This window comes from Syngnathus leptorhynchus, chromosome 2, assembly GCF_054491065.1.
Source record: "Syngnathus leptorhynchus isolate UIUO chromosome 2, UIUO_Slep, whole genome shotgun sequence".
NCBI classification, from domain to species: Eukaryota; Metazoa; Chordata; class Actinopteri; order Syngnathiformes; family Syngnathidae; genus Syngnathus; species Syngnathus leptorhynchus.
This window is the reverse complement of record NC_141196.1, coordinates 2,683,060-2,706,783: the sequence shown is the minus strand read 5'-3', so window position 1 is coordinate 2,706,783 and position 23,724 is coordinate 2,683,060. Positions and strand designations below refer to the sequence as shown.

The window sequence follows — 23,724 nt, the reverse complement described above, 5'->3', positions numbered from 1 at the left end:
ACCTTCAAAAACAATCCCAAAGTCCACTTTTGCACATGCGAGCCACTCAGTTGAGAGAACTTAAAAAAAAAAAAGTTCTTTCACATCAACAAATTATCTATATAGTAAAAGTGTTTTGTTTTTTTCCGTCTAGTGTTAACATATCGATTTTTAGGGTGCGTTTGGACTGTGAATGTCAGTCACAGATTATTTTTTATTTTTGGGAGGTTTTTTTTTCTCCTTTACTGACTCCTAACTTGACAGCGTATTCATGTGCTCACTCGTTTTTTGGGTTTGCGACAGTTTTACAACTGACATTTGAGCTGTCAATCTTGATGTTCTCCTTTAGAGGTGTGGACTAATACTGCCACCTGCTGGTCAATGAGTTACTCATCTGTCTAGTCTCACAAATGATGCTTTCCAACCTTTATTGAGCCAGAAGAGTGGAAATGATCCATTTTCAGCGCACAACATTTTGGTCATTGTATTTATTTCAGTCTTTCGCTTATAACAACTTCGAAATGCCAGAACAGGAACTTGAAAAAAAAAAAAAAAGAAAATTACAATCGCACCCCAGCTTGACCCAAAGAACATCTCACAAAGTCACAGTAAAATTAGAGACTCCTACTAATGTTGCACACGTTAAATTGAGTGTGAAAATTGGAGATTTTTGGTGCAGGAATTCAGGCTCACATTTTACAGCGAAGCCCAACACCTGGAAATGTTTAAAAAAAAAAATAAACAAATGAAGAAACAACACGACATGACATGGTTTTCGTAACAAGAAGCCATGATTTAATTAAAATCCTGTGAAACATTTCCCCGATCATCAGACAATCTTAAAACTCCCCTTAATTCAGCTTTATTATTAATTCTACAAATTGAATACAAAAGGTTAAGTGATTTTAATATCGTACACACTTGTTGCAGGGAAATGGCTTTGACTGTGCTCAGTAGTTTGTTTTTTGGTGAACTGCATGACCTTAAAACACCCACTGCCAAGTAACCTCTTTTTTTTTTTAAGAAATATATATTTATTATATATAAAATACTGTTTTCATTCATAAAAGCCTTACTTTGTACAATGTGTGTGTGTGTGTTGCGTGAGTGAGTGTAAGCGAACTAAACCTGCAAAAATGCTCGTTACCAATTCAAGACCTAATACGCTAATAATAAAAAGTGTTTTACACAATATACACATTTTATTACTTACAAAAGAAGAAACGAGTTAGCAGGCGTGTTTGTAGCAGGGTTAGTAAGTACCACCACGTGTCACGACGGACGTATAGAAATAAGAAAGAAAGGGCAAGACAAAAAAAAAAAAAAGAAAAAGTGGTCAAAATCAAAACAAAGCCAAGTCAGTCTCACAAAAGGAAAGCTCCTAGTCAGTGCATCTCGCATCTTGGATGTCCCGAAGTCAAAGTGCCCGTTTGGTTACCACGGAGAGCTTCATCCGCACCCTCCTCGTCAAGAAGAAAAGAAAACAAGAAAAAGAGCATGTGTAGAAAAGGAAGAACACCTGGGTCACGTTCAAAGTGGAGAGGGGAGGGGGGAGTGAAAAAATGCATGTTTGTTATCACACATTCATCATGGCACCGTTTTGTGAATATTTTTCCTCTGCTTTTTTTTTTTTTGAGGTACTTCTTAGGAAAAACAAAGCAAAAAAAAAAAAGGAGATTTATGTCAGTTTTTTTTTTTCTTAAGCTGTGTTGCACAGTAGCACCATTGTTTTTTTTTACTTGAAGACAATGCACCAATGGAATTCCACCAGTTCCGCCGTTCGGATGCAGGTGGTGCGATGGTTGCTGTGCGCCGTTACGTCCTCTTCATGCAGACCACGCAACGGCTGACGCGTGTCCGCAGGTTGCCCGCCTTCAGTGTCTCCGACTGGGGCTTGCTGTGAGGGCAAAGGTCAGGCGTTTGCATGTGTTGTATGTAATTTCCGTTTGCCTGTTTTAGATCAAGCTTCTTTTTTTTTTTTTTTTTTCTACAGTCTTTTGGATGAAAAAGGAAAGTTTCATTTGATGTCTAAACCTTTGTGTCTGCCCCGTACCTGAACATCTCGCTTTCGTCCACTGTGGCCAACCAGAAGCTGTAAGAGTTTCCGTAGTAGTTGCACGTGCCCCTGCCGTGGCACTCGATGAAGGGGGCGCTGCGGAACTCCTCCAGACAAGAGCCGGGGGAGGCCAGGGCCTGGCCGGAGCCTTCGGCGCCGGCGCTAGTGTGCTGCGATCCAGGAAAGAAGATCGAAGCGTTACATCACGGTCGATTACTGGCCGAGTACGCGCAGATGTCCTACCATCATGAAGGAGTAACCGATCCACAGAGCCTCCCAGTTGGCGGGGCAGTTTGGAATCTGGATGGTTTGGCTGTGGACTGCGATCACCATGGCGGGAGCTTCGCATACCGAGCATCTACGTTTAGACAGATACACAAGGTGAGGATTGTTCTCGCCTCAGTCGTCGTCTTTGCGTGTGCGTCGTACCGGCTGATGAAAGGCTTGATGCTCTCGCCGGTGATTGGGGCCATGGACGTGGGCATGGGTTGGGGCGTGGACAGCCAATAGGAATAGTCGTTACGGGAAGCAAAGTTACAAACGTTGTTGATGTTGCAGAACATGAAAGGCATGGTGCTGAAGCGGCGCAGACAGCTGCCCGCCGTTCCTGGAGGACGCCACAGAAGATAATTAGCCGTGCAGAACGCGTTTTAGAAGCTCTGCCGTCCCGATTCTTTACCGAGGTCCTGCCCGTGCGCCCGCTCGTTGCCCTGCACGTAGAGCAGGGAGTAGCCGTCGTATATGAGATTGGTTCCGACCGGACACAGTGGCACTTCCTGAATCTGGCTGTGTCGGGTGATGAGGAAGCCGTGGGCAGCCGAGCCCGAGCCAGGAAGACCGGGAGCACCCTGTGGGCCGTCAGAACCGGGAGGACCCGGATAGCCACGCTGACCTGGGATCAGATGACATGTGAGACAACTGTAGGCATCACCGTTCACTCACGATGGTCTTTCAGCTCGGGTCAACTCACCAGGCTGACCAGCAGGTCCGTTGTCGCCCTTCCTTCCAGGGGGGCCGCTGAATCCGGGGGGACCCTCGGGACCAGGATCCCCCGAGTCACCTGGCTGACCTGAAAATAGAGCCAAAAGTATCATGACATTGCTTTTTATTGCAGAAGTGGCTAATCAAGTCTCATTTCTGAAAACTGACCTGGGAGGCCATCACGTCCAGGAGAGCCCGGAAGCCCTCCAGCACCCGGCTGGCCCAGAGGACCAGGGGGTCCACGTTCTCCTTTAATCACAATGGGGGGCTGAGGAACACCAGGGTCACCCGGAAAGCCTGGAGCAAAAAAGAAAGAAAAGTGGCGTCATACAAATTGTGGCTCCAAACCTAAAGTGGCACTCTTAAATATATTCACCTGGCGGTCCCACATCTCCAGGGTCACCAGGAAGGCCAGAGCTGCCGGGAAGTCCTGGGTCTCCTTTTGGTCCTGGTTAAGATACAAACACCTATTTAGAGATGATGGATTTCAAATCCTGAGATCCACTTCTCCATCCGAACAAACAGAACCTGGGAATCCGGGAACGCCGGGCAGGCCGATGTCACCCTTTGCGCCAGGAGCACCAGGAGAGCCGGGTGAACCCTGGTGGGAAAGGTCCAAGACGGTTACATCATCAAGTCGTAAGTACTCAATTTGATTCCTTCAGTTCTTACTGAGAATCCTGGAACGCCAAGGTCTCCTTTCTGTCCAGGGAAGCCTGGCTGACCAGCAGCACCGGGAATACCTTTCTCTCCCCTAACGCCACCACTTCCTGGTGGACCACGACTTCCTTGTGGGCCAGGCACACCTTGGTACACAGAAGACCTGAGGTCAGGTGACACGGCACGTCGAAAATACAAAGCACGATTATTGCTTTACATTGCTCGAGTTTATAAAATGAAATCAAGGCTAAATCGACGTTGATGAGAAAGGAAGGTTCATCTTAACCACGACGCAGTGATGTCACAACATCCGTTCAAAGTCAGCTTCTCCCCAAATCATCAAAATCATCTAACCTGGAGGACCTAGGCTTCCCCGAATTCCCGGGAAAAGTGGTTGAGGGTTGAAGCAAAACATAAACGACAAAAAGGTTTAGACAGAAGACAAGAATCAAAACAGAAATACAAATTACAACCTCAACAATAATAATAATCATAAATGATTTGAATCTCAAGTTCACTTACGTCTCGAATTCTATTTTCCTGGTGAGTTAGTCACACTGAGTGTTTCTGTGCACAACTGACTAAATCACAATCTCAGTGGAGTGTTTGATCCAGATGGCATGCTCCCCATGTCTGCTTAAAACCTCAAACCGTGGACTTGTGCCATTTTCACTCTACTACAAAACCCAAATTGTCCAAAACGGTGCTTACTTGCTCAGGGTGCATGACTGTTACCATCAGTGTGCGTTAAAAGTGAAAGAGGAGAGACATTACAACCATTTGCCAACTTCCTCTCAAGCAGATCAGACAGTGGAATTTAAGCTCTAACAGTGTCGGTGAGGAGGAACGTGCAAAAAAGACTGGACGCAGTCAATCTGACCTGATGGACCTGCGGCGAGCGTCATCACGAGGAGGGATGAGAGAAATGGAGGTAAAATGTTACAGCAGAAAACAAAAAAAAAAGGGCTTTCCCGCTCGGTCCTTACGGAAAAATTTGCAGACAACATCCATGCACTGTTTGGTGATGATTGGTGGAATCAAAGAAGGGTAGGACAGCAAAGCCAGATGAAACCGCAACACTCAAATATTTCAGTCCAATTTGTGGACTCGCTTCAGTGTACTCAATCAAATCTGAAGCGCCTAATTTAATTGGTAGTGTTGGAGAGGTTGATGTCTGGCTCAGCTTGACTCACAGTGGCAGGAACAACAACATAAATGGGCGGCTCGGAGAAGACAAACACGCGGCAACTCCCCTCGTCACAAAGTGCAATGAGGAGGTTGGAAAGGTGTGTGATGATGATGATGATGATGATGATCACCCATTTAAGGCGGTGCTTAAAACGTCACACGTTGATTCAACAGATCTGACAATGGTGGTGACTCGTGAAAGAGTGTTTCATGCAAATCGGTCCTCAAGTGACATTGGTGATTTACGTCAGGGTTGCTGGCTGGTTTTATAGGAACCGCATACAAAGTGGCAATTCACAGAACTAATATCAATTACAACCTGAAACCTGTTTAGAGTTTGATAAGAATTTTATCTTTATCTCCACGGCCCGCTCCAAAAACCAGACGGCAATTCCTGGAAGTTCACGTGGTACGGATATGTTCCTTACCTGCTCTTCCCGGTGGTCCAGGGGGTCCTTGTAAGCCTTTAGGACCCAGTAGAGCTGGACCTGGAGGTCCAGGAGAGCCGATGGGCCCCGGAGAGCCTGGCAGGCCGGGGAAGCCACCGTCGCCTTTTGGACCGGGGAAACCCGGACTGCCAGGTGGGCCTGTGGGACCGGGGTCTCCCTTGGCACCTTTTTGATCGAACAAGAGGGGGAGGGGATTACTTCACGTGAGTCGGCACATGTGCGTGTGTTAAATGGCAACAAACCCGGCAGTCCTGGAAGTCCAGAGGGTCCTGGTTCACCATAGCCTGGAAGCCCTTCAATAAAAAAAAAAAAACAGCAATTATATTTTATCTTCCTATGTTGAAGCTGATGCTTTTTTTCCACCACAACTTTTACCTGGCTCTCCTTTGACGCCAGCCGGTCCAGGGATCCCGTCCCGACCCGGTTGACCCTTATCTCCTGGAAATCCTGGTGCACCTGATCGGCCAGGCTCTCCTGGTCGGCCAGGAGCTCCCGTTAAGCCTGGGCCACCGGGCCCACCGTCGAGACCCTTTGGACCGGGAATACCAGGAGATCCTGACAGAAAGAGGTCAGGTGTTCCGATTATGTTGGGTCAGATGAAATGCCCACGGGTAAAGTGTATAAACCTAAATACCTTGGAATCCTGGTGGACCTAGATCACCTTTGGCACCCGGCCCTCCAGGTAGTCCTGGAAGACCTGGTAATCCTGAAGTCCCTTTAGCCCCTGGACTGCCAGGAAAACCTGACTGGCCTGGATCGCCCTGCAATAGATTTCAGTTTCATCGAATTTCCTCCACTTAGGACTTTGGGGTCCAGTCTACCTTGATTCCCTGTGGTCCAGGCGGTCCAACCCCAGCAGAACCAGGTTCACCTTTGGCTCCTGAAAAACCGGGCACTCCAGGTTGGCCTGGAGTTCCGGGTCGACCTGATAGGCCCGGTAAACCCTTCTGCCCTGACGGTCCTGTGGTACACATGCCCCCAGATTAAGTTCAGGCCTTTGGAAGTGTTTCTGGGTGTTCGAGATGAAAAAGCATTTCAACTCAACCTGGAAATCCCATTTCTCCCATGCTGCCTTTTAGTCCAGGAGCTCCAGGACCGCCAGGTCCACCTGGAATGCCAGGATCTCCTTTTGGTCCTATGCGCAATAGAAACGGAATGTTTATTCAAATGTTTGCTTGGACGCAGCAATTAGGACTTAGTGCTGAAGCCATACCTGGTGGTCCAGGAAGTCCAGGCCGTCCATCTGATCCTGGAAGTCCAGGGTCACCGTTGATACCAGGGATGCCCTTTTGGCCTGGAAAACCTGATGCTCCTGCAAAACGACAAGAACGCTTTTTACACTTTGCACTTATGTTGAAGGTCCACAAGTGTGCCAAATGTCTTGCCTGGTAGTCCCGGGTCTCCTTTATCACCCTTTGTATTCAGAGTTGGTGGACTGTATCCAGGAGGTCCTGGTAGGCCAGGATCACCCCTTTCTCCTTTTGCTCCAGTCGAGCCAGGAACGCCATCCCTACCAGGGAATCCAGACTCACCTGCCAAAGTTGGGGGAAACTAGATTACACAGTGCACATGGGGATGAGTGATTAAATCCTTTGGGGTGAACTTGAGGTAAATACCTTTCTGACCAGAAGCACCGGGTCCCCCAGGACCACCGGGTCCTCCAGCTGATCCAGGAGATCCGATGGGACCCATGTCTCCTTTGGCACCTAAAATCAAGAGGAGTTGTCAGAATTGAAAATTTTGATTCACCATCATGCCAAAGCAACAAACTCCAGTATCGACACATCAAGTTATGATCTCGAAATTTTAAAAGTCGTTTTCTGGTTGTCATCCAATCGGCTCACTCCTGAAGTCGGGACAATGTGACTGTCTATTTAGCTTGTGACACACAAATTCACATAGTCAGTCTTTACCTGGCAGCCCAGGAAGGCCATCCCTTCCAGGTCCTCCAGGGGGTCCCGGAGATCCAATTGGTCCTGGGGAACCGGGGAAACCAGAACTTCCTCTATCTCCTGGCAAGCCGGGAATATCTAAACCCGGGGTCCCTGGGTCTCCTTTTGCTCCATTCGCTCCAGGGTATCCTGCAAGAGTGAGAAAATTCTAAGACTTGGTCCTTCATGTTGTAGGGCAGTGTTGTATTCTTTACCAGGTGGACCCATTGGCCCTGGGAGTCCAGGAGACCCTTGAGGCCCACGTGAGCCTGCTGTCGGGGGTCCTGGTGGGCCACGAGCTCCAGGGAGACCGGATATTCCTGGTTCACCTGGACAGCAGAGAAATAATTAGGTTGGTTTGCTTATAACAAAGAATTAAACGGCAATGTTCAAATACCTTTAGGTCCTGGTACGCCATCAAATCCAGATCGCCCTGGTGAGCCAGGGCCTCCAGGGAAACCAGGATCACCCTTGGGTCCAGTGAAACCTTTAGCTCCAGGTACACCTGGTAAACCTGGAGGCCCTGGTAAGCCGAAGCCAGGTTCACCCTGTCACAGAGGAAAATGCATTATTTTGCAGTTTTACATTTAAAATGTTTTAATTTCCGTGTACCTTTGGTCCAGGAAATCCAGGTTGGCCTTATTTTGCACTTTTACATTTAAAATGTTTTAATTTCCGTGTACCTTTGGTCCAGGAAATCCAGGTTGACCTGGAAGGCCGTCAACCCCTGGTCTACCAGCTCCTCCCGGAGCTCCTGGTTGTCCGGGGGTACCAGAAAACCCTTGATGACAAGAAGAGATGATAAGTGTTAGTTTGGATGTGCATTTAGAGGATCATGAGCGATTTCAGGTTAAAGTACCTTTAGGTCCAGGGGGCCCAGGAAGTCCAATACCAGGCAGTCCAGGGTCACCCTTGGGTCCTGGTAATCCAGGGAAACCAGGTTGACCAGGCTGACCTGGGTTTCCTGAAATCAGCAAAAATATTTTAGAAGCAAGAATGCATTGTTTATGATATCTCACTACGATGAAGAGCTATACCTGGTCCACCAGGAAGTCCCGACTGCCCGTCCAGACCTCTGGGTCCCTGCTGCCCTTTTTCTGCCACTGTCAAGCCTGACTCACCCTTTGCACCTATTAGTGACAAATGGGGTCATTTCCATGACCTTGAAAGAATTACGACTTTAAATTAAAAAAAAAATCTCTCACCAGGTATACCAGGAGCTCCAGGTCTTCCAGAGACACCCTGGATACCTTTTTCTCCAGATGGTCCGGGGGGTCCAAAGCCGGGGGAACCTGGAGTGCCTCGATCTCCTGGGATCCCAGGGGGACCTGAATCACCAGGGATCCCTCGCTCTCCTCTCCCCTCTAAAGGTCCCTATTAGAAGCAAGAAAATAAATCTTATCAGAATCAGAATGGATCCAACTGTCCAAGTCTCAGAACGACTGAATCGTGGCAACCTACAGGAGCTCCTTTGGGCCCGGGAAGACCGGGCTGCCCATCGCGACCGGGCCGTCCATCCAGACCTGGAAGACCAGGTGGACCAGGAAATCCAGTGTCACCCTTCTCACCCCTGGCACCACCTCCAGAGATGGCTTCGCCTGGCTCTCCCTTCTCTCCTGGGAATCCTGGAGGACCTTGAGGACCGGGCACACCCTGTGGAACAGAAATAAATCGGTATGTAAGACGCCCAACCATCGAAATCCTGTTATAAAAACATGAGCCATCCCGCCCGGCCGCAAATTTAGTGATTGAAGGTCCCACCCAAGGGGTCTGATTACCTTGTCGATAAAAGATGGCGGATTAACATACATATATACATTTAATAGGAGAGCTTTCCAGGGAATAAAAAAGGACTCACGGGTGGCCCATTTCCGCTAGATGAACCAGGGTATCCTCTTTCTCCTTTAACACCTGGGGCACCAGGATTTCCTGAGGGGTTCCCAGACCAATGATTATTTCATTTCTAGTGACTCATTGTTATAAGTATCGTGTTACCTGGGTAACCTGATTGTCCAGGAGGACCCGGGGGTCCGGGGATACCGGTTGTACCACTGAAGCAGTTGACGCAGGTGTCTCCTTTTTCACCTGAAATGATGAATGACAGATCACCGAGCGATCACTTCTCGATGACCACCAATAAAAAAAGCGGCATCTCACCTTTCTGGCCCGCATCTCCTGGGTAACCTCTTTCTCCCGGAAGGCCGGCACGTCCAGGATCGCCAGGGACACAGTTCTGTCCACCGGTGGAAAAGCCTGGAGGTCCAGGGGGCCCTGGTTGACCCTGCGCCCCAGAGGGTCCAGTGCGACCCGGAGGACCTGGAAGAGAGATCCCCGGACTGCCCGTGTCTCCCTTTTGACCTCTCTCTCCTGGAAAGCCTGGCTGTCCAGGTATACCACCACCACCACCACCTGGAATTCCTGGTGCTCCTGGAGGTCCTGATAAACCTGGAAAAGGACAAAATGAGAGAGGGAGATGGAATCTTCACTATAATTCGACAATACTTTGCTTTAATTAGGTCAGCGTTCTCTTAGAACGTATTATTTTTATTTCAGACAAAGCCAAATGTAAAACAATCAATTCCAGTTTCCAATGATTTGTTTGCTTTAACAATAATAAACTCGGTTCTCCACTGACCTGTTGGACCTCTGTCTCCTTTACCGCCAGGTGATCCAGGAAACCCGGGCTCGCCTTTTGGACCCACCTGTGCTCCTGTCTGCCCGCTAATCACCTGATGGGACAAAGACAATCAAGCCAAACCCGATACGGTAGTAACGTTCAATGATCAAGATGTTTTTATTGTTTGGAAGACATCAAGGTTAGATGGAATACACACCAATCCTGGAGCACCGGGGAATCCACGTTCTCCTTTCATGCCCTTTGAAGGAAAGATATTTGAGTACATATTAACAAAACATGACATCACAATCTGTTTAATTATCTAGAAAATAAATGATTTTTCTTACTCTCTCTCCATCCCTGCCTGGGGAACCCGGAAGGCCTGAGTCTCCTTTGAGACCCTAAGAGAAGAGGAGATTAGAATTCATAAATTCTCATCAATGGGACATTTTCTGTATTGAGAACTCACAAGGAAGCCTGGTGGACCAGGGTCGCCGTCTTTTCCTGGTTTGCCCTGTCAAAAAATTGATTGATTTTTGAAATGGGAGTGAGTGTAACGTAAAAACACACACCCCAGCTGGGTTTTGGTGGTTTAACTCACACGTTTGCCTGCCTCTCCCGGTTCTCCCTTTTCTCCTTTCTGGCCACCAGGGGTACCCTGCAGCCAACAACAAAACTCGGGTGAGCAGATGTTTTTCATGGATGGATGGATGGATGGATGGATGGATGGATGGATGGATGGATGGATGGATGGATGGATGGATGGATGGATGGATGGATGGATGGATGGATGGATGGATGGATGGATGGATGGATGGATGGATGGATGGATGGATGGATGGATGGATGGATGGATGGATGGATGGATGGATGGATGGATGGATGGATGGATGGATGGATGGATGGATGGATGGATGGATGGATGGATGGATGGATGGATGGATGGATGGATGGATGGATGGATGGATGGATGGATGGATGGATGGATGGATGGATGGATGGATGGATGGATGGATGGATGGATGGATGGATGGATGGATGGATGGATGGATGGATGGATGGATGGATGGATGGATGGATGGATGGATGGATGGATGGATGGATGGATGGATGGATGGATGGATGGATGGATGGATGGATGGATGGATGGATGGATGGATGGATGGATGGATGGATGGATGGATGGATGGATGGATGGATGGATGGATGGATGGATGGATGGATGGATGGATGGATGGATGGGTGGGTGGGTGGGTGGGTGGGTGGGTGGGTGGGTGGGTGGGTGGGTGGGTGGGTGGGTGGATGGATGATTAGGTGGATGATTAGGTGGATGATTAGGTGGATGATTAGGTGGATGATTAGGTGGATGATTAGGTGGATGGATGGATGATTAGGTGGATGGATGGATGGATGGATGGATGGACAGATGGACGGACGGATGGATGGATGGACGACTGGACTGATTTACAAATGACAGACACTTACAGGGGGACCTGGATAGCCGGGATCACCTGGGGAGCCTGGAATTCCTGGGTCACCCTTTCAAAACAGAAATGCAAGACACTGATGAGTACTGTGTATCTAAAAACAAACATTTCCAAACAGGTGTACTGTATTTTTCAAACCCCGACTACCAACCCTGAATTGTGGCAGGACATCATTAAAATAAAAAATAAAAAATCTGTTTCGTAAAACTCAAGGGATGTATCAAGAGGCTAGCAGAGTGCGTTAGGGGTTACTTTGAAGAGGAAAACTTGGAGTCTGGATCTGAAATATGTTTGTGACACCTTGCCTGTTAGCATTAAGCTACCAAACTTTTAGATCAAATTTGAGTGTTTGTTTTAACAGTGGTTAAATATACTATATTTACATCTGTCGCAAGATGTCATTGCAGTATATAAATAGATATATTGTCACAAGTTTACCTTGTCGCCTCTCTGAATCTCTGTCTCGGTTGGCCTCTTCTGTTCCCCAACTTGCCCCGGCGGCCCAGCAGGACCCAGTAAACCAGGATCGCCCTGCGTTCACAATTAAATTGGTACAAAATGAGATAATGCAAGGAAAAGCTTTGTTAGGGGGTGGTACCTTCTCTCCTTTGGGGCCTTGGAAATTCAGTCCCATGTTTCCCTGTTTCAGCAAGAAGAATTGCCATGAGAATGGAGCTCATAGAAATTAAACAAAAACAACCTCACCTTAGGTCCAGGAGGACCGGGAGGACCAGGTCGACCCTGCCGCACAACAATGGAGTTAGCTTAGCATCACGCTATGATGACGTATTGTGTGACTAATTTTTATTCTGTTACCTCAAAGCCTCTCGGTCCTGGAGGGCCAATTGGACCTTGGTAGCCGGCAGGCCCTGGAGGACCCTTGGACGTTTCCAAGCATGAGAGACCAGTCAAAATCTTGCAAGTTCTACTTCAGTCTAATGATTAAAAATAAATGCAACAAAAGCTCTAAGAAGACTCACAGGAACTCCTGGCAGTCCAGGAAATCCCACAGCTCCTTTCTCCCCAAAGCGATTTGTCGAGATCACGTCACCAGGATCGCCCTGTGATATGGTCCAATGTGTTTTTGTTTGGAATAAGAGTTTGGCCCCTTATCGGGAAGCAGTTCAAACCACAAACCTTCTGTCCAGGAAGACCAGGTGGACCCTAGGGAAGAGGATGATCAAATAATTGAATGAATGTGGATCAGTGTGCCGCAGAGTCAAATTATAGGTAAGTTATTTTCTAGACTAACCGACAGTCCTTGTTGTCCTGGGATTCCGGATGTTCCCGGGAAGCCTATTTCTCCCTAGTCGATAGAAAACAAATGTATGAAAATGTAAATATTTGAATTAACACAAACCTTTTTATCCTCAACATACTTTAGTCCCATTGCATCCTGGCGTTCCTCTTGGGCCTGGAGCTCCGTCCTGCCCCGGCAGACCCTGGGAAACAAGAGGTAAAAATCCATTTTCAATTACACGAAAGCATTGTTGCAAACTATAAAAACTCACTGGAAGTCCTGGTGTTCCTGGGAATCCTGGCAATCCGGCAGGTCCCTAAAAGAAAAAAAGAAAAGATAACCAAGGTCAGCCATGGGCATGGAAGCTACCCGTGACTAGATTCACGTGGAAATAGTGACCTCTGTTGGAGAGAAACGAGAACTACAATCCCACCGATAATTTAAAACTAATTTTCGTAATCTAATACAACGGTCTACATTTATGGTGAGAATAATAAAACTCACTCTTATTCCTTTTGGGCCACCTAAACCCATAGGTCCATCACTACCCTGAAAGACACAACAAGTAAGAAAACATGAGTTGGAATTATTACTATTAGCAAAACAGTCATTTCGTTTTCAATAATGAGCGACCTTCTCTCCTCGGGGTCCGATTGGCCCTTCCGGTCCCGGGAATCCTGGCACCCCTGGTTGTCCGGTGAGACCTGGGAAACCCCTGTCACCCTGTGCACCGACACCATTATTGAACATAGGTGACGTCACTCAAACATGAATTTCTCTTTTCAATTACCTTTTCTCCTTTGACTCCACTGCAGTCACATTTGGATCCTGCACACCCATGGCAAGCCTGATGGACAAAAAAGATGGACCTTTATTCATCAGGTAAAAAAAAGACTCATCATAATGAAATGAATTGGAGACCATTGTGTTGTGAGCTGCTTATTCTTTCTAATATCCATGGAAAAGCTACAAATGACAAAACTGTAAATAAGAAAAAATATACGCATTTATGTTTCTTTCAGTTAACCATTCAGCTAACGAACGCTAAAAAAAATGTGTTTACAACTTTACATAAATTTAAACGCTGTGACGACTGACAACTCTCTGACTCACCTACAAGTGCAAATTTGTTCTTACACTCTTATACTGAAATGAAATATTTTTGGAAAACTTTAAGAATATGCCTTGGTGTCAGTTTCTGATCACTGACACAAACACAATATGTTAGAGATCACTAGCATAGTTGGCATAGAATCACAATCAGCTTTATTGAAATCTTGTCATTTGTTACCCTTTGTTGTATTTTAACAAAAGAATATCAAAGACTTTGTTAAATACGTCCGGAAATGCATTAAATAGTACAAAAAAAAACAGCATGGTATTTAAAACAATACCCTTCTGCGCCACAGGAGGGCGCCCTTGCGTAGCTTTAAGAAACAGGTGCAAGAGGAGGTATGTGAATGTTTGGGAAATCACTTGGACTTCTGTATAAATTGGTCATAAATGGCTAGCTGATTATTTAAATCACAACAAACGCAATCTACTCAAACTAACTCTACACAAACGTTTCACGTTTTTACTGAACACACAACCTCACAACCATACAAGAACCACATTTCTTCCCACAGGAAATTTCGGGAGTTGTGCACATTTGCTTGGTTTTGAGAAGACAGGTGCAAGGTCAAGAGGAAAACAGCCGTCTAATGTATTAGCGATGTAATAGTGATCAGTAAATAAACCGGATTCCCACAATTTCTCTCAGCTAACACGACTAATAAACAGAGTGAGGAGATTGTTTGGTGGAAAGAAAGCTGAGAAAAGTTTTTCCCATGGTTGTTGATGCGCTCAGTGCCAGCTGGGCATCACAGAACATCAAGCTAGCAAGTTGAAGTTCATTGCTAGCGAATGCTACATCTTGGCATTAGGCACAAAACTTGTTGTCAGGGTTAGAGGGTGTTGCTGTTGCTCATGTCTGAATGCATTTGCACATGGGTAGTCAAGGGTGTGTGTGTGCGTGCGTGGGTGTGCACGGGTGTGTTTTTTTACAAAGCCTGGATCTCCAGATTAGTCTCTGGTCTGCTTCAGCTCAATGCAGTCTGCTCTCCAATGGCGAGACTACCACTCACGTTTTTGTGCGTCATTCCAGATTGTGAAACATTTTTTTTTAATACTGACTTTCTACCTCCTTTTCTTCTCATTTCCTTTCTTTTGCACTTGAACTTTGACCTTGATCTCACGTCTGCTCTTTACATCTTGTACATGTTTACTGGTCCTCCCCCCCCCCTGGCTTGCGCACCTGCGTGCAATGGAGCTCCGCCAGCCTTGTGTCAACACAACAGTGAATGTCTGCACACAAAAAGGTGTGCCTCCTGGCGATAAAAAAATGATTATTTAATCACGTGAAACGAGGAAAGAGCAGAAAATGTTTTGCATTAACCTTCTCGAAAGACAGATAATTGCACCCTTGTCTGTTATGGACTCATAAAATTCTGGTTCGACTGTACAAAAGAGACTGAAAGTAAACACATCAACAATCTATGTATGTATGTAATAATATCTATTTCTTGTTCTGCCCGTTTTATGTAATTCAATTTCATTTACATATACGTGAGCGCATATATTGGCTCGAAGGAAGATGTCACGTCGCTTCATATTTTCTCGAATTGATTTAAAAAGAGCTCTTTGTCGATTTGTAATTATAGCTGTCGATGTGAACTGCCCTGAACCGGGCTCAATAATCCAAATATAAGAGTCAATGGCCGTGTAATCCACTTGCAAAGGTCACTGAGCTGCAAATATTCCCTCCCTCCCTTTGGCTCGCACTCTCTCACTCCTCTTCTTTGCGTTCCTCCCTTGGTGCCAGCCCAAGCCGGCAGGCCCGAGGGAAGTCGGCGCTCCTGCCATCTTGAACTGACAAGCCGAGACGGGCCTGCTATTTGGCACCGCGTACGGTTCATAAAGAACCAGTCATGTCTGACAATCACCTTTTCTGCGTGCGGATGTGATGACCAAACAGCACTAAATATTAGAATAAGTGTTGACAGCTGCAGTAAAACCTTTCCCTCCCTCCTTGAATTTTTACAAGTTTGTCATGTTCTGTCAAAGGTTGGGAAAAAACCCTCAACTCCCAGTTTGACCGCTAGACGGCGCTGTTTCACTCAACAAAGCAGGAGCAGAGACAGGTGAGGATGTGGAGGAAGGTGAGTTTGGAATCAGCAAATAATAAGAAATTACTTTGTCTGCTACATATTTTCTACCAGCATTAATGACAACAAAAAAGAAGTTGGCCTAAATGTTTGAATTAAAAAAAAAAAGGAAAGCGATTGCGGTTTAGTTCCATATACATGGATTCCTAATTGTAAGCCACTTGACTATTAGACATAATTCGAACCTTAACACTTTGCTTAAATATAAAAAATGTTTTGCTTACTTTAAATTAAATAAAAACTGTGTTATGCGTTGAAATGTATTGAAATTGTCACTCCCAGTTGAAACTTTCTCTAAAACTGACACATAAAACTACAAATAATTCAACACTGTGTGTTTGAATACCAAAATATCAGACCCATTAAATTCATTTAATCTTACAAAAGTCTGCTAGCTCAATGCTGCCACACAATGCAAAATGCCCTTGACGTGCTAACTCGAATTAGCATGGAATGTCACGGTAATTATAAATCTTCAAACTTCAACCAACTCGACTTTAACACGCGTTGAGCACAGCGTTCAACATTCCTCCGTAGTCTCTCTGCTCTGTGGGATCTCTAAATTCTGTCAACTAAAAACCTAGAAAATATAAAACAGTGTGGGCGCAAACTTTGAACCACGACATTCTGTAACTAGAGGAACATTAAGAGGACTCCGATTGGGTCATCAAGTGTGGTAAGCATCAGCGTGTTGGTTTATCCCAAGGGTTGGTGCTCCGGCCTCCGAGCCGTTGCCTTGATCCCTTTCATCGCGGTTGGACTTTGACTACTTCAAGGTGACGACGCCCCGAAGGAGGCGACCAAAGCAAATATTTTCTTCTCATCGGCCCAAAAATTGGAGTGTGTTTTGACTAGAGAAGGAAGACCCCTACTGACAAAGCTCAAGCTCCCCACGCTCGCACGTGTGTGATCTTGTCACTATGCTCCTCCAGGAATTGGTACTTCATCGGCAAAACCTTCTTTTGAAACAGGCCAACAAATACCAAAGTTTATCAAGTGTAATTAAAATGAACGCTCATTTTTCTATCGCTGCATTCAAATCCAATAATAGGGAGAAAGCTTAAGTCATGAAAAAACAAAAGTACTTAATACTTGGAGCTGGTTGACAGAACTCCTAGTTGAAATATACTATGAAACTACATATAAGAAAAAGACAATCATAAAACAAGCAGATAGCTTCGCATTTAAGTGGCTAGCTTAATGCTAATTAGCATTTACGTTGAGTGAGGCGAAACGTTTACAGACAGTACTCACATTTGGATTTTCATTGCGCTTTGCATACAACTGCTAATATTAGTGCCGTAGTGAGGAGGTGAGAGAGGAGTGGCTCCATCAACATTTGTCTGATATTGATTCATCTTAGATAAAAAAAAAAAAAAAAGGAATTCCAAAATATGTGAATGGTGATCTGTAATTAGTCTGAGTATTACGTTCTTTCTTTGGCTTTCCGAAAAATGTATTAGTCATCGCCGTCACCATTTCTTTGAACAGACGTCGTCTTCTTCCAAAAGCCAAAGGCGTGGCGGACGGCCAGGTATTATTTGGAGAGTCTGCGTTTTAATTCCATGATATCAATCCCGTCGAGGCCCGGCCCTGTCTCGCGCAGGTTTGAACATGACTGCGTCGGGTTCTCGCAACACACGCAGAGAGCGGTAGCGGCGTAGCGTGTAATCGGAGCAAGGGATGATTAGCTTAGATGCGTGTCACGGCGGAACTGACCAGAAGGTAGACATGAATGCGTTGCCAGCGGAGCTATTGAAGTGGCCTTAAGTAAACGGCATAGTGCTCTGCTCGGAGTGTACAAAATTTGTTTGGATGAGCCGGCGCCTAATCTTAACATTTACCCGAGAGCAGCAATTGTAGACACAACAAGATAAGCCTTCTTTTCTGGGAGAATGTGGGACAAATACTTTTGGGGGTTGAGTGAGATGCTCTCATAGCCAGTGGAAAGATGAAGGGAGATTAGGTAGAACGTCAGGCTGAGGGCCTTTATTTTTTCTTCTCAATATTGCGATTGCAATTTAATATATGATTCTTTTTTTAAATTCTCTTTTCTATTTTGTTGACAAGCAAGCAGTATATTAATCAGCATTACAATAAACGTTACACATTCTGCCGGTTACGCTTGCCCTAAAACAAACTGAATATTCAGAGGTCGACTGTAGTTTTGAGTTGTAATCTCACCAATCACCACTAGATGGCAGACATGTATTTGTTGCGCTTATACTGCCCAGTACTAAAAACATTTGATGAAAAATTGTTGGCCCCCTCTAGCATTTAAGAGGCCCATCCATGAAATTAATAGTAAATCACTAAATCCAATTACAACAATAATGCAAACAAATTTGTGGCTTTCTGACTTCAACGTTTCATATTTCATAAAACAATGATGATGTCAGTTTGAATGTGACTCATTGTTCCTGTCCTCCTCAAACGTCTCATTACCACCGTTGAGCACAATTTATGGCTTGAAATTGTTTTTAATTAAAGCCTCATCGGGATGATTTATGGATGAGTTAGATGATGTATTAGACGTCGTCTCTCCTGTAAAATGCTTTGAGGTGTTGAGCCAGACATGCTTGTCAATTTTTGTGAAGAGATCTTGTGAAGGGGGGCAGGTCGCAGCAGGTTCCCGGTCTGCTTTGCACCTGAGAATCCTCCAGATGAGGCTCGGCGGTTAAATAACCTGCTGCCTTAAGTCAGGTATCTCAAGGCAACTCATATATTATTTTTAATTAGCGTACGAGAAGATCTCCACTTGACATTTTTCAGCCTCATCTTCAGCTGTCAGTCGGTCACCATCCTTTGCTCTCTCGCTCACTGCTGCAACAGATGTTTGATTTCCCGTCGTTGCGGGCGGCGGGGGTGCTGTTTGTGTAGCAGAGGGCCTGGAATGCGCCGCATTCAGCGCCGCCACTCTTGCACAAAGCAGCCAGCTTGACTTTTTTTTTTTTTTTTCAATTTCCCCCACGGAGATGCATTTTATTGACAATAAAGGTGGAAAAACTTAGGTAAGAACGTGGAAGGGAAGCAAAGAGCCAGAGTCCTCCGCACGGCACGGCACGAGCCCCTCTTAGTCACATTCCAGCCACCACACTGACCTGGGATTACTGCTAACCAAGTTCACATAACCGGAACATCATACGTGCCAACTTTGAACACAGATCTGAAGACACAGCTTCCTAAATTTAAGGCTGAGGTGTCCGTTTTGCATGTTGAAGAAACACGCATCTGCATAGCAGTGAAAGGAACGACCACCATTTCTTAAGATGGCATCCAGGGGGCAGCATATACAATGAAAACAGTAGGGCCCTAACATTGAACCCTGTGGAACGCCATCCGACAGTGGTGCTGAGTGGGGACTCAGGTAAAAAGTCTCGCCTGCCGTGTAGGATCTCAACTACTCTAGGGCAGTAATGTCCGAACCCTGCGGTCAGGTCCAACAAAACAAGACACACATAGTCTCCAGTGTCATTAGCCAGAAGGATTTCACTGAGCTCCAAAGAAGATTCTAGCATAATGGGAGAAACAGGTGCCCTGATTGGAAGAGACGGAGCGAGCATAGAGGGGAAAAGAGTCAGGACTCCTTTTTTGGCATCTTCCTCGCCAGTCAAAACACCTTCTCTGCCTCTGTCAGGCAGCTCTGACGGCTTCATTCATCCGTCAGCAGATAGCCGAGGAGCGTGCACACTCGGCCGAGTGCCGTGAGGCCTATCTTCCCCCGACATCTCTCTGTCTAGGGGTCTGTAGAGGCCCATGTGAGATGAACCGATAGAGGCCCAGAACACGACTTATCGTACGGTACATCTATCCCTAAGTGTCGGGATGCGGAGCTTCCCAAATCTGGATTTGAGCCAGAATAAAAAAAAATCCCTGCACGCTTCTGCGGGCAGCGTTAGTAAAGACATTTATTTGCTGGGATTGCGTTAAGGGATTTTGTTCAGGCGTCGTAAATGAGGATGTAAATGAGACATCTTTACATCGAGGTCATCCGTCGATCTTCGACAGATTGCGCCCCCTTCTCTTTGCTCACCTCAAGTCGAAAGAATTCAAAACAATAACGTGGCCTGCTTGTAGGAAAACATATCGTAAAAAAATGCCATCTTCCGCTCCCCTCAAACTTCACAAGCTGCAAGTCGTTTATTTACTTACAATAACTCTCCTTCCGCTCAGCTTTATTATATTTTCCTTTCTGATTCCTCAGCTGAATATCTGTTTTTGTGAACTTATTTGTCCCAGAGCGTTGCCTTTGGCCCGAAATGAGCGGAAGGGAAAGAGGAAATCGAACAGCGAGTCTTATGACGGTTTTGAGTAGGTGGATTTGCGCGCTAGCCCGATGGATCGCGGCCACATTTGTCAAAACACAAATGGGACCAAGTCTGACCTCTGACCTTACATTTGCAATCAAACCAAGCATTTGATTCCTCTTTTAAGAAATTCTGCAGGTAGATTCCTGATCATTCAGCGTCCGCAAAAGCTTCCTAAAATTGAAGTAGCACATTAATCAACAACATCTCGGTCCAGATGTCTGACTTTGTCATTAGCCTGGCCTTAAAACATAAAACCCTACAAAAGCACTTTGTGAAATGGCAGAAATCCTCCGTCTGAATCACCACCGAGGGCTAAACATGAGGCCTTGGTGTTCCTCCTGAAGGTTCAAGCCAATGCCTGGAAACGCACTCACCGCTCACATGTGCCCTTGTATGACCTGTGACAACAGAGACAAGAGCTACATGTTCTGGGCTTACCTTATTTTAGCTCGCAAAACAACTTTTACTACAATTGGCTTGAATCGATATCTATTAGAGGCTTTTCATCAGTTCCAAAAAATGGAGTTTGAAGTGACAACCTTGAAAAGCTTTTTAAAAATAGGATGTCGTTTAGAGGAGCTAATTAGTTGTTTAAACATTTACCGATGCCTCTCGTTGACTTTTGGCTACTTGCGACTTTTTGCGGCATCTTCTGTTCTCTTGCACCGCGGTGGCACACAGCTTTTGCTGTCTTTTTGGGAACATAAACAAGCTTTCCATGTTTTTTTTTTAATTTTCCCTCTTCCCTTAAGTGGAAGTCAGCATTCTGGGTCATCTCAAGTGGAGAGAACCCACGGCACTCTGACTCCAAATTAAAAAGATTAGCACTTTACGACAATGGTTTGCCCGAGCGCTACGACTTGCAAGCTAACGTAAAGGAACGAAGCGAGAGAGAAGAAAGTAGGATTTAACTAAAGCATGATGTCACAACCTGAGGCTGTTATGGCTACCAAAACTGTGTGGGTCAGGTGACTCGTGTGTGTGTGTGTGTGTGTGTGTGTGTGTGTGTGTGTGTGTGTGTGTGTGTGTGTGTGTGTGTGTGCGTGCGCACACAGGAAGGCAAATTAATTGTGTGTTCAAAGGAAATGTCCAGGTATGCGTTACTGCTGAACTCCCTCACCTGGCTAAGAGGAGATTCATATCTGTGTGAGGAGTGATGTGCACACACACACACACACACACACACACACACACACACACACACACACACACACATAGCCGAGATGGATGTGAAGCTCCGTTTAAAGCTGACCTTGCCCGTTGCATGTCTGTATGTTTAAGAGTTCACTACCATTTCCGTCAAGAGACACATTTCTGAAGATGGAAACGTTATAGGACATGACCAACAAAAAACCAAAAAATGCTGAGGAATGTCATGTCATGAGCACAATGATCCACTAGGTGGCCTCAGTGAGCGCACAGGGAGCAATTGGTTATGATCATGGCAGAAATGATTTGGGGTCAATGCCCGCCGCCACTACGGTTGCCCTTGTTTTTTGTATTCGATAGAAAATTGTAATGTTTATGTCATTTTTTTCGTGCCTTTAATAATCTTCAGGCAGCCGCTTTATCAACTGAACTTAATGTCTGTTTATTTACATTTGCAGCTTGAGTCTAATTTTTTAACACTGATTTTATTAAAATATTCATTTCTTCTTGCCTTTCCGTATATATGACTTGCCTTAACTAAATCGAACATTTCAGTCTATTTTCCCACTGTAACAATTACTCTGTCATAATAACTCTTCGTGATCTTTTCATACTCATTGCATACGTTGTCAGTCCATAGGGCAGACAGCGTTGCCAAGGTAACCACCTTGTCTTATGTCTCGGTTAAAAAAATGTATGCAAGCCCTTCGTGGACACGCCTGTTTGGAGTTGCGGGGGCGTGGCTCCCGAAGTACTGGTATGCATGCCATATGAATTATTCATGAGTATTAATATTCAGCTAATGCTGGGATATTACATGAGCCTGGTGCACTGTTGACTTTAGACGGGATGCACGATAGAGGTAATGTTAGAAAGCTGCTTCATGGCGGCTATTGGGGAGGGGGGGGGGGGCGTCTAGGCAAACAAGTGAAATGTGCACAAACATGCACGCGTGTTTTTCTTTTTTTTTTTTATTAATATTTAAGCCGCAATGCAAATTTGACCTTTTTGTCACAAGTTTGCATAGAAAGTGATGTTAGTCTTTTTTGCAAAATGCAATACATGAATTGCCATTAAAGGCAGTGAAAACCCGAAAACCAAAATAAAAGACAATATTGTTTTGTTCCAGGTAATTTGGAGAAAATACAGACATAAATGTCGTAAAACTGTAGTTGTGCATAAAGCAAAAGGCGAGTAAGTTACACTTGTTGCAAAGCAACCACTCTATTTATAAACGTGTCCGTCGGAGAGCCGCTAGTGTCCGGGCCAAGGCTGCACCATTCCCCTGTTCCTCCGCGGCTCTCCGGTGGACTTTGGGTGTCCGGGAAAAGGAGCGCAAACTTACCGCAGAGTCTGTCCGCTGCACAGCGGCGCACAGGGCGAGCAGCAGCAGCGGCACCGCGTACCGGGGCAGCCTCGTCGCCTCTTTGCTCATCTTAGACGTATACACGGGGGAGGGGGACTCAACAGGATCCGCTCGCGTTCCGATTGAGAAAAGTGCGCCTTGTTACTGGCGTGTCATCGCCGCGCGTCTCTTCACTCCACTCTTTGCGCGTCTTGCTCTGCGTAGACGCGGAACACTGAGGCGCTAGAGTGGTTCTCCTGTCGCCGTGCAGAAGCTCCAAAGTGGTCCTGGCTGTGGTACCCTGCGTCTCTGGTCCCCCTCTCTGATTTCTCTCCAGAACCTGCCCCAGTAGGATCTACTTTCCACTTGCAGTGCGCACTAATATCAGCCACTCGCACCTTCGCTCCGAGAAGACGCCTACTCAAATAGTGTTGAATTACACTTTCACGTCGACTTTATGGCGAATTCTTACAATAAAACAAACTTTACTTTTGTTCCAACAACTATGCGCTATGTTTTGTCACGAATATAACAGCGGGAAAGTAATGCGACTAAGTTAGGACTCTGCAAGGGCGGAGGGATATAGTGTAGTCCCATTTCTCCTGCGCGCCTACCCACGCCTGAGGCGGCACAAAACGGAGACTGAAATAAAACCTTTATATTTCATATGCGTCCCGACATGTTGCATTCCATACCACTTTATTGCCAATTGAATATTCACTCAAGACAAAAAGATTGCATGTATGGAAGATACGTGAGATGAAAAATTTATTACACCACAGTAATGCAAATCTAAATTTGTTTACTATACTTGCAACAACTGTAAGATAAAAAACAAATTGACAAAAATAAACCTAATCTTGGGAGACATCCCAGAAATACGACTGTATTACCTTTCTTGATTTTGAATTCCATATTTAAAACAGTGTTGGAGGTCATAGAATTATAGTGCATATAAAATCTAAATTGTGATTTCTTTACTATACAGACTAAGCCTACTCCCGTACTCCCAAATATTTAAAACAGGCTCATATCGGTTAAAATGTTACAGATCACAGAACAGATCTATGCGGAATCCCGTTCTTTGAAAAGCTCTCAAACCACCTTGAAATACTAAAACTGGCAA

General features: G+C 45.6%; 2 protein-coding genes across 6 annotated transcripts in view; one reads left to right on the top strand and one right to left on the bottom strand.

The window, feature by feature from the left end:
* Window positions 1-452: 452 nt before the first annotated feature.
* Window positions 453-22,977, bottom strand: col4a5 (collagen, type IV, alpha 5 (Alport syndrome)). Of its 2 annotated transcripts, XM_085906168.1 has the most exons (50): window positions 22,599-22,977; window positions 13,379-13,435; window positions 13,222-13,311; window positions 13,093-13,137; window positions 12,860-12,904; window positions 12,728-12,790; window positions 12,601-12,654; window positions 12,486-12,512; window positions 12,329-12,409; window positions 12,165-12,227; window positions 12,054-12,089; window positions 11,947-11,988; window positions 11,787-11,879; window positions 11,347-11,400; window positions 10,463-10,519; window positions 10,331-10,375; window positions 10,209-10,262; window positions 10,079-10,120; window positions 9,880-9,973; window positions 9,402-9,689; window positions 9,240-9,329; window positions 9,103-9,173; window positions 8,706-8,897; window positions 8,450-8,618; window positions 8,282-8,374; window positions 8,104-8,208; window positions 7,954-8,025; window positions 7,857-7,882; window positions 7,642-7,792; window positions 7,460-7,573; window positions 7,227-7,394; window positions 6,930-7,019; window positions 6,699-6,845; window positions 6,527-6,625; window positions 6,359-6,448; window positions 6,135-6,274; window positions 5,948-6,074; window positions 5,689-5,868; window positions 5,556-5,606; window positions 5,293-5,478; window positions 3,689-3,822; window positions 3,545-3,617; window positions 3,393-3,464; window positions 3,185-3,313; window positions 3,006-3,104; window positions 2,715-2,927; window positions 2,465-2,642; window positions 2,279-2,393; window positions 2,033-2,205; window positions 453-1,876 (listed from the first exon to the last, which is right to left on the bottom strand). In XM_085906168.1, the coding sequence occupies exons 1-50, from the start codon at window positions 22,686-22,688 to the stop codon at window positions 1,795-1,797; spliced, it is 5,049 nt and encodes a 1,682-aa protein (XP_085762294.1). In that variant the 5' UTR covers window positions 22,689-22,977; the 3' UTR covers window positions 453-1,794. The 2 variants fall into 2 exon arrangements, with proteins under 2 accessions (XP_085762294.1, XP_085762293.1); XM_085906167.1 differs by lacking the exon at window positions 7,857-7,882 and having other exon boundaries at window positions 7,928-8,025; window positions 22,599-22,976.
* Window positions 12,593-23,724, top strand: part of col4a6 (collagen, type IV, alpha 6) — a 52,416-nt gene continuing 41,284 nt past the window's right edge. For 2 of the 4 annotated variants that reach the window (XM_085906166.1, XM_085906163.1), the window contains exons 1-2: window positions 13,365-13,470; window positions 15,694-15,788. The gene's annotated coding sequence lies outside the window, so the exon portion shown is untranslated. Of the gene's footprint in view, window positions 12,805-13,364; window positions 13,471-15,693; window positions 15,789-23,724 lie in introns of those variants that run through there. The other 2 variants (XM_085906164.1, XM_085906165.1) reach the window with 2 other exon arrangements.

Excerpts from the sequence above, each read along its gene's own strand:
- col4a5 (XM_085906168.1), bottom strand. The coding sequence starts at position 22,688 with ATGAGCAAAGAGGCGACGAGGCTGCCCCGGTACGCGGTGCCGCTGCTG. Across the intron at positions 8,898-9,102 it reads CTAGCGGAAATGGGCCACCC|GGTGTGCCCGGTCCTCAAGG; the intron begins GTGAGTCCTTTT and ends TCTGTTCCACAG. Across the intron at positions 2,206-2,278 it reads TCGGTTACTCCTTCATGATG|CACACTAGCGCCGGCGCCGA; the intron begins GTAGGACATCTG and ends CCTGGATCGCAG.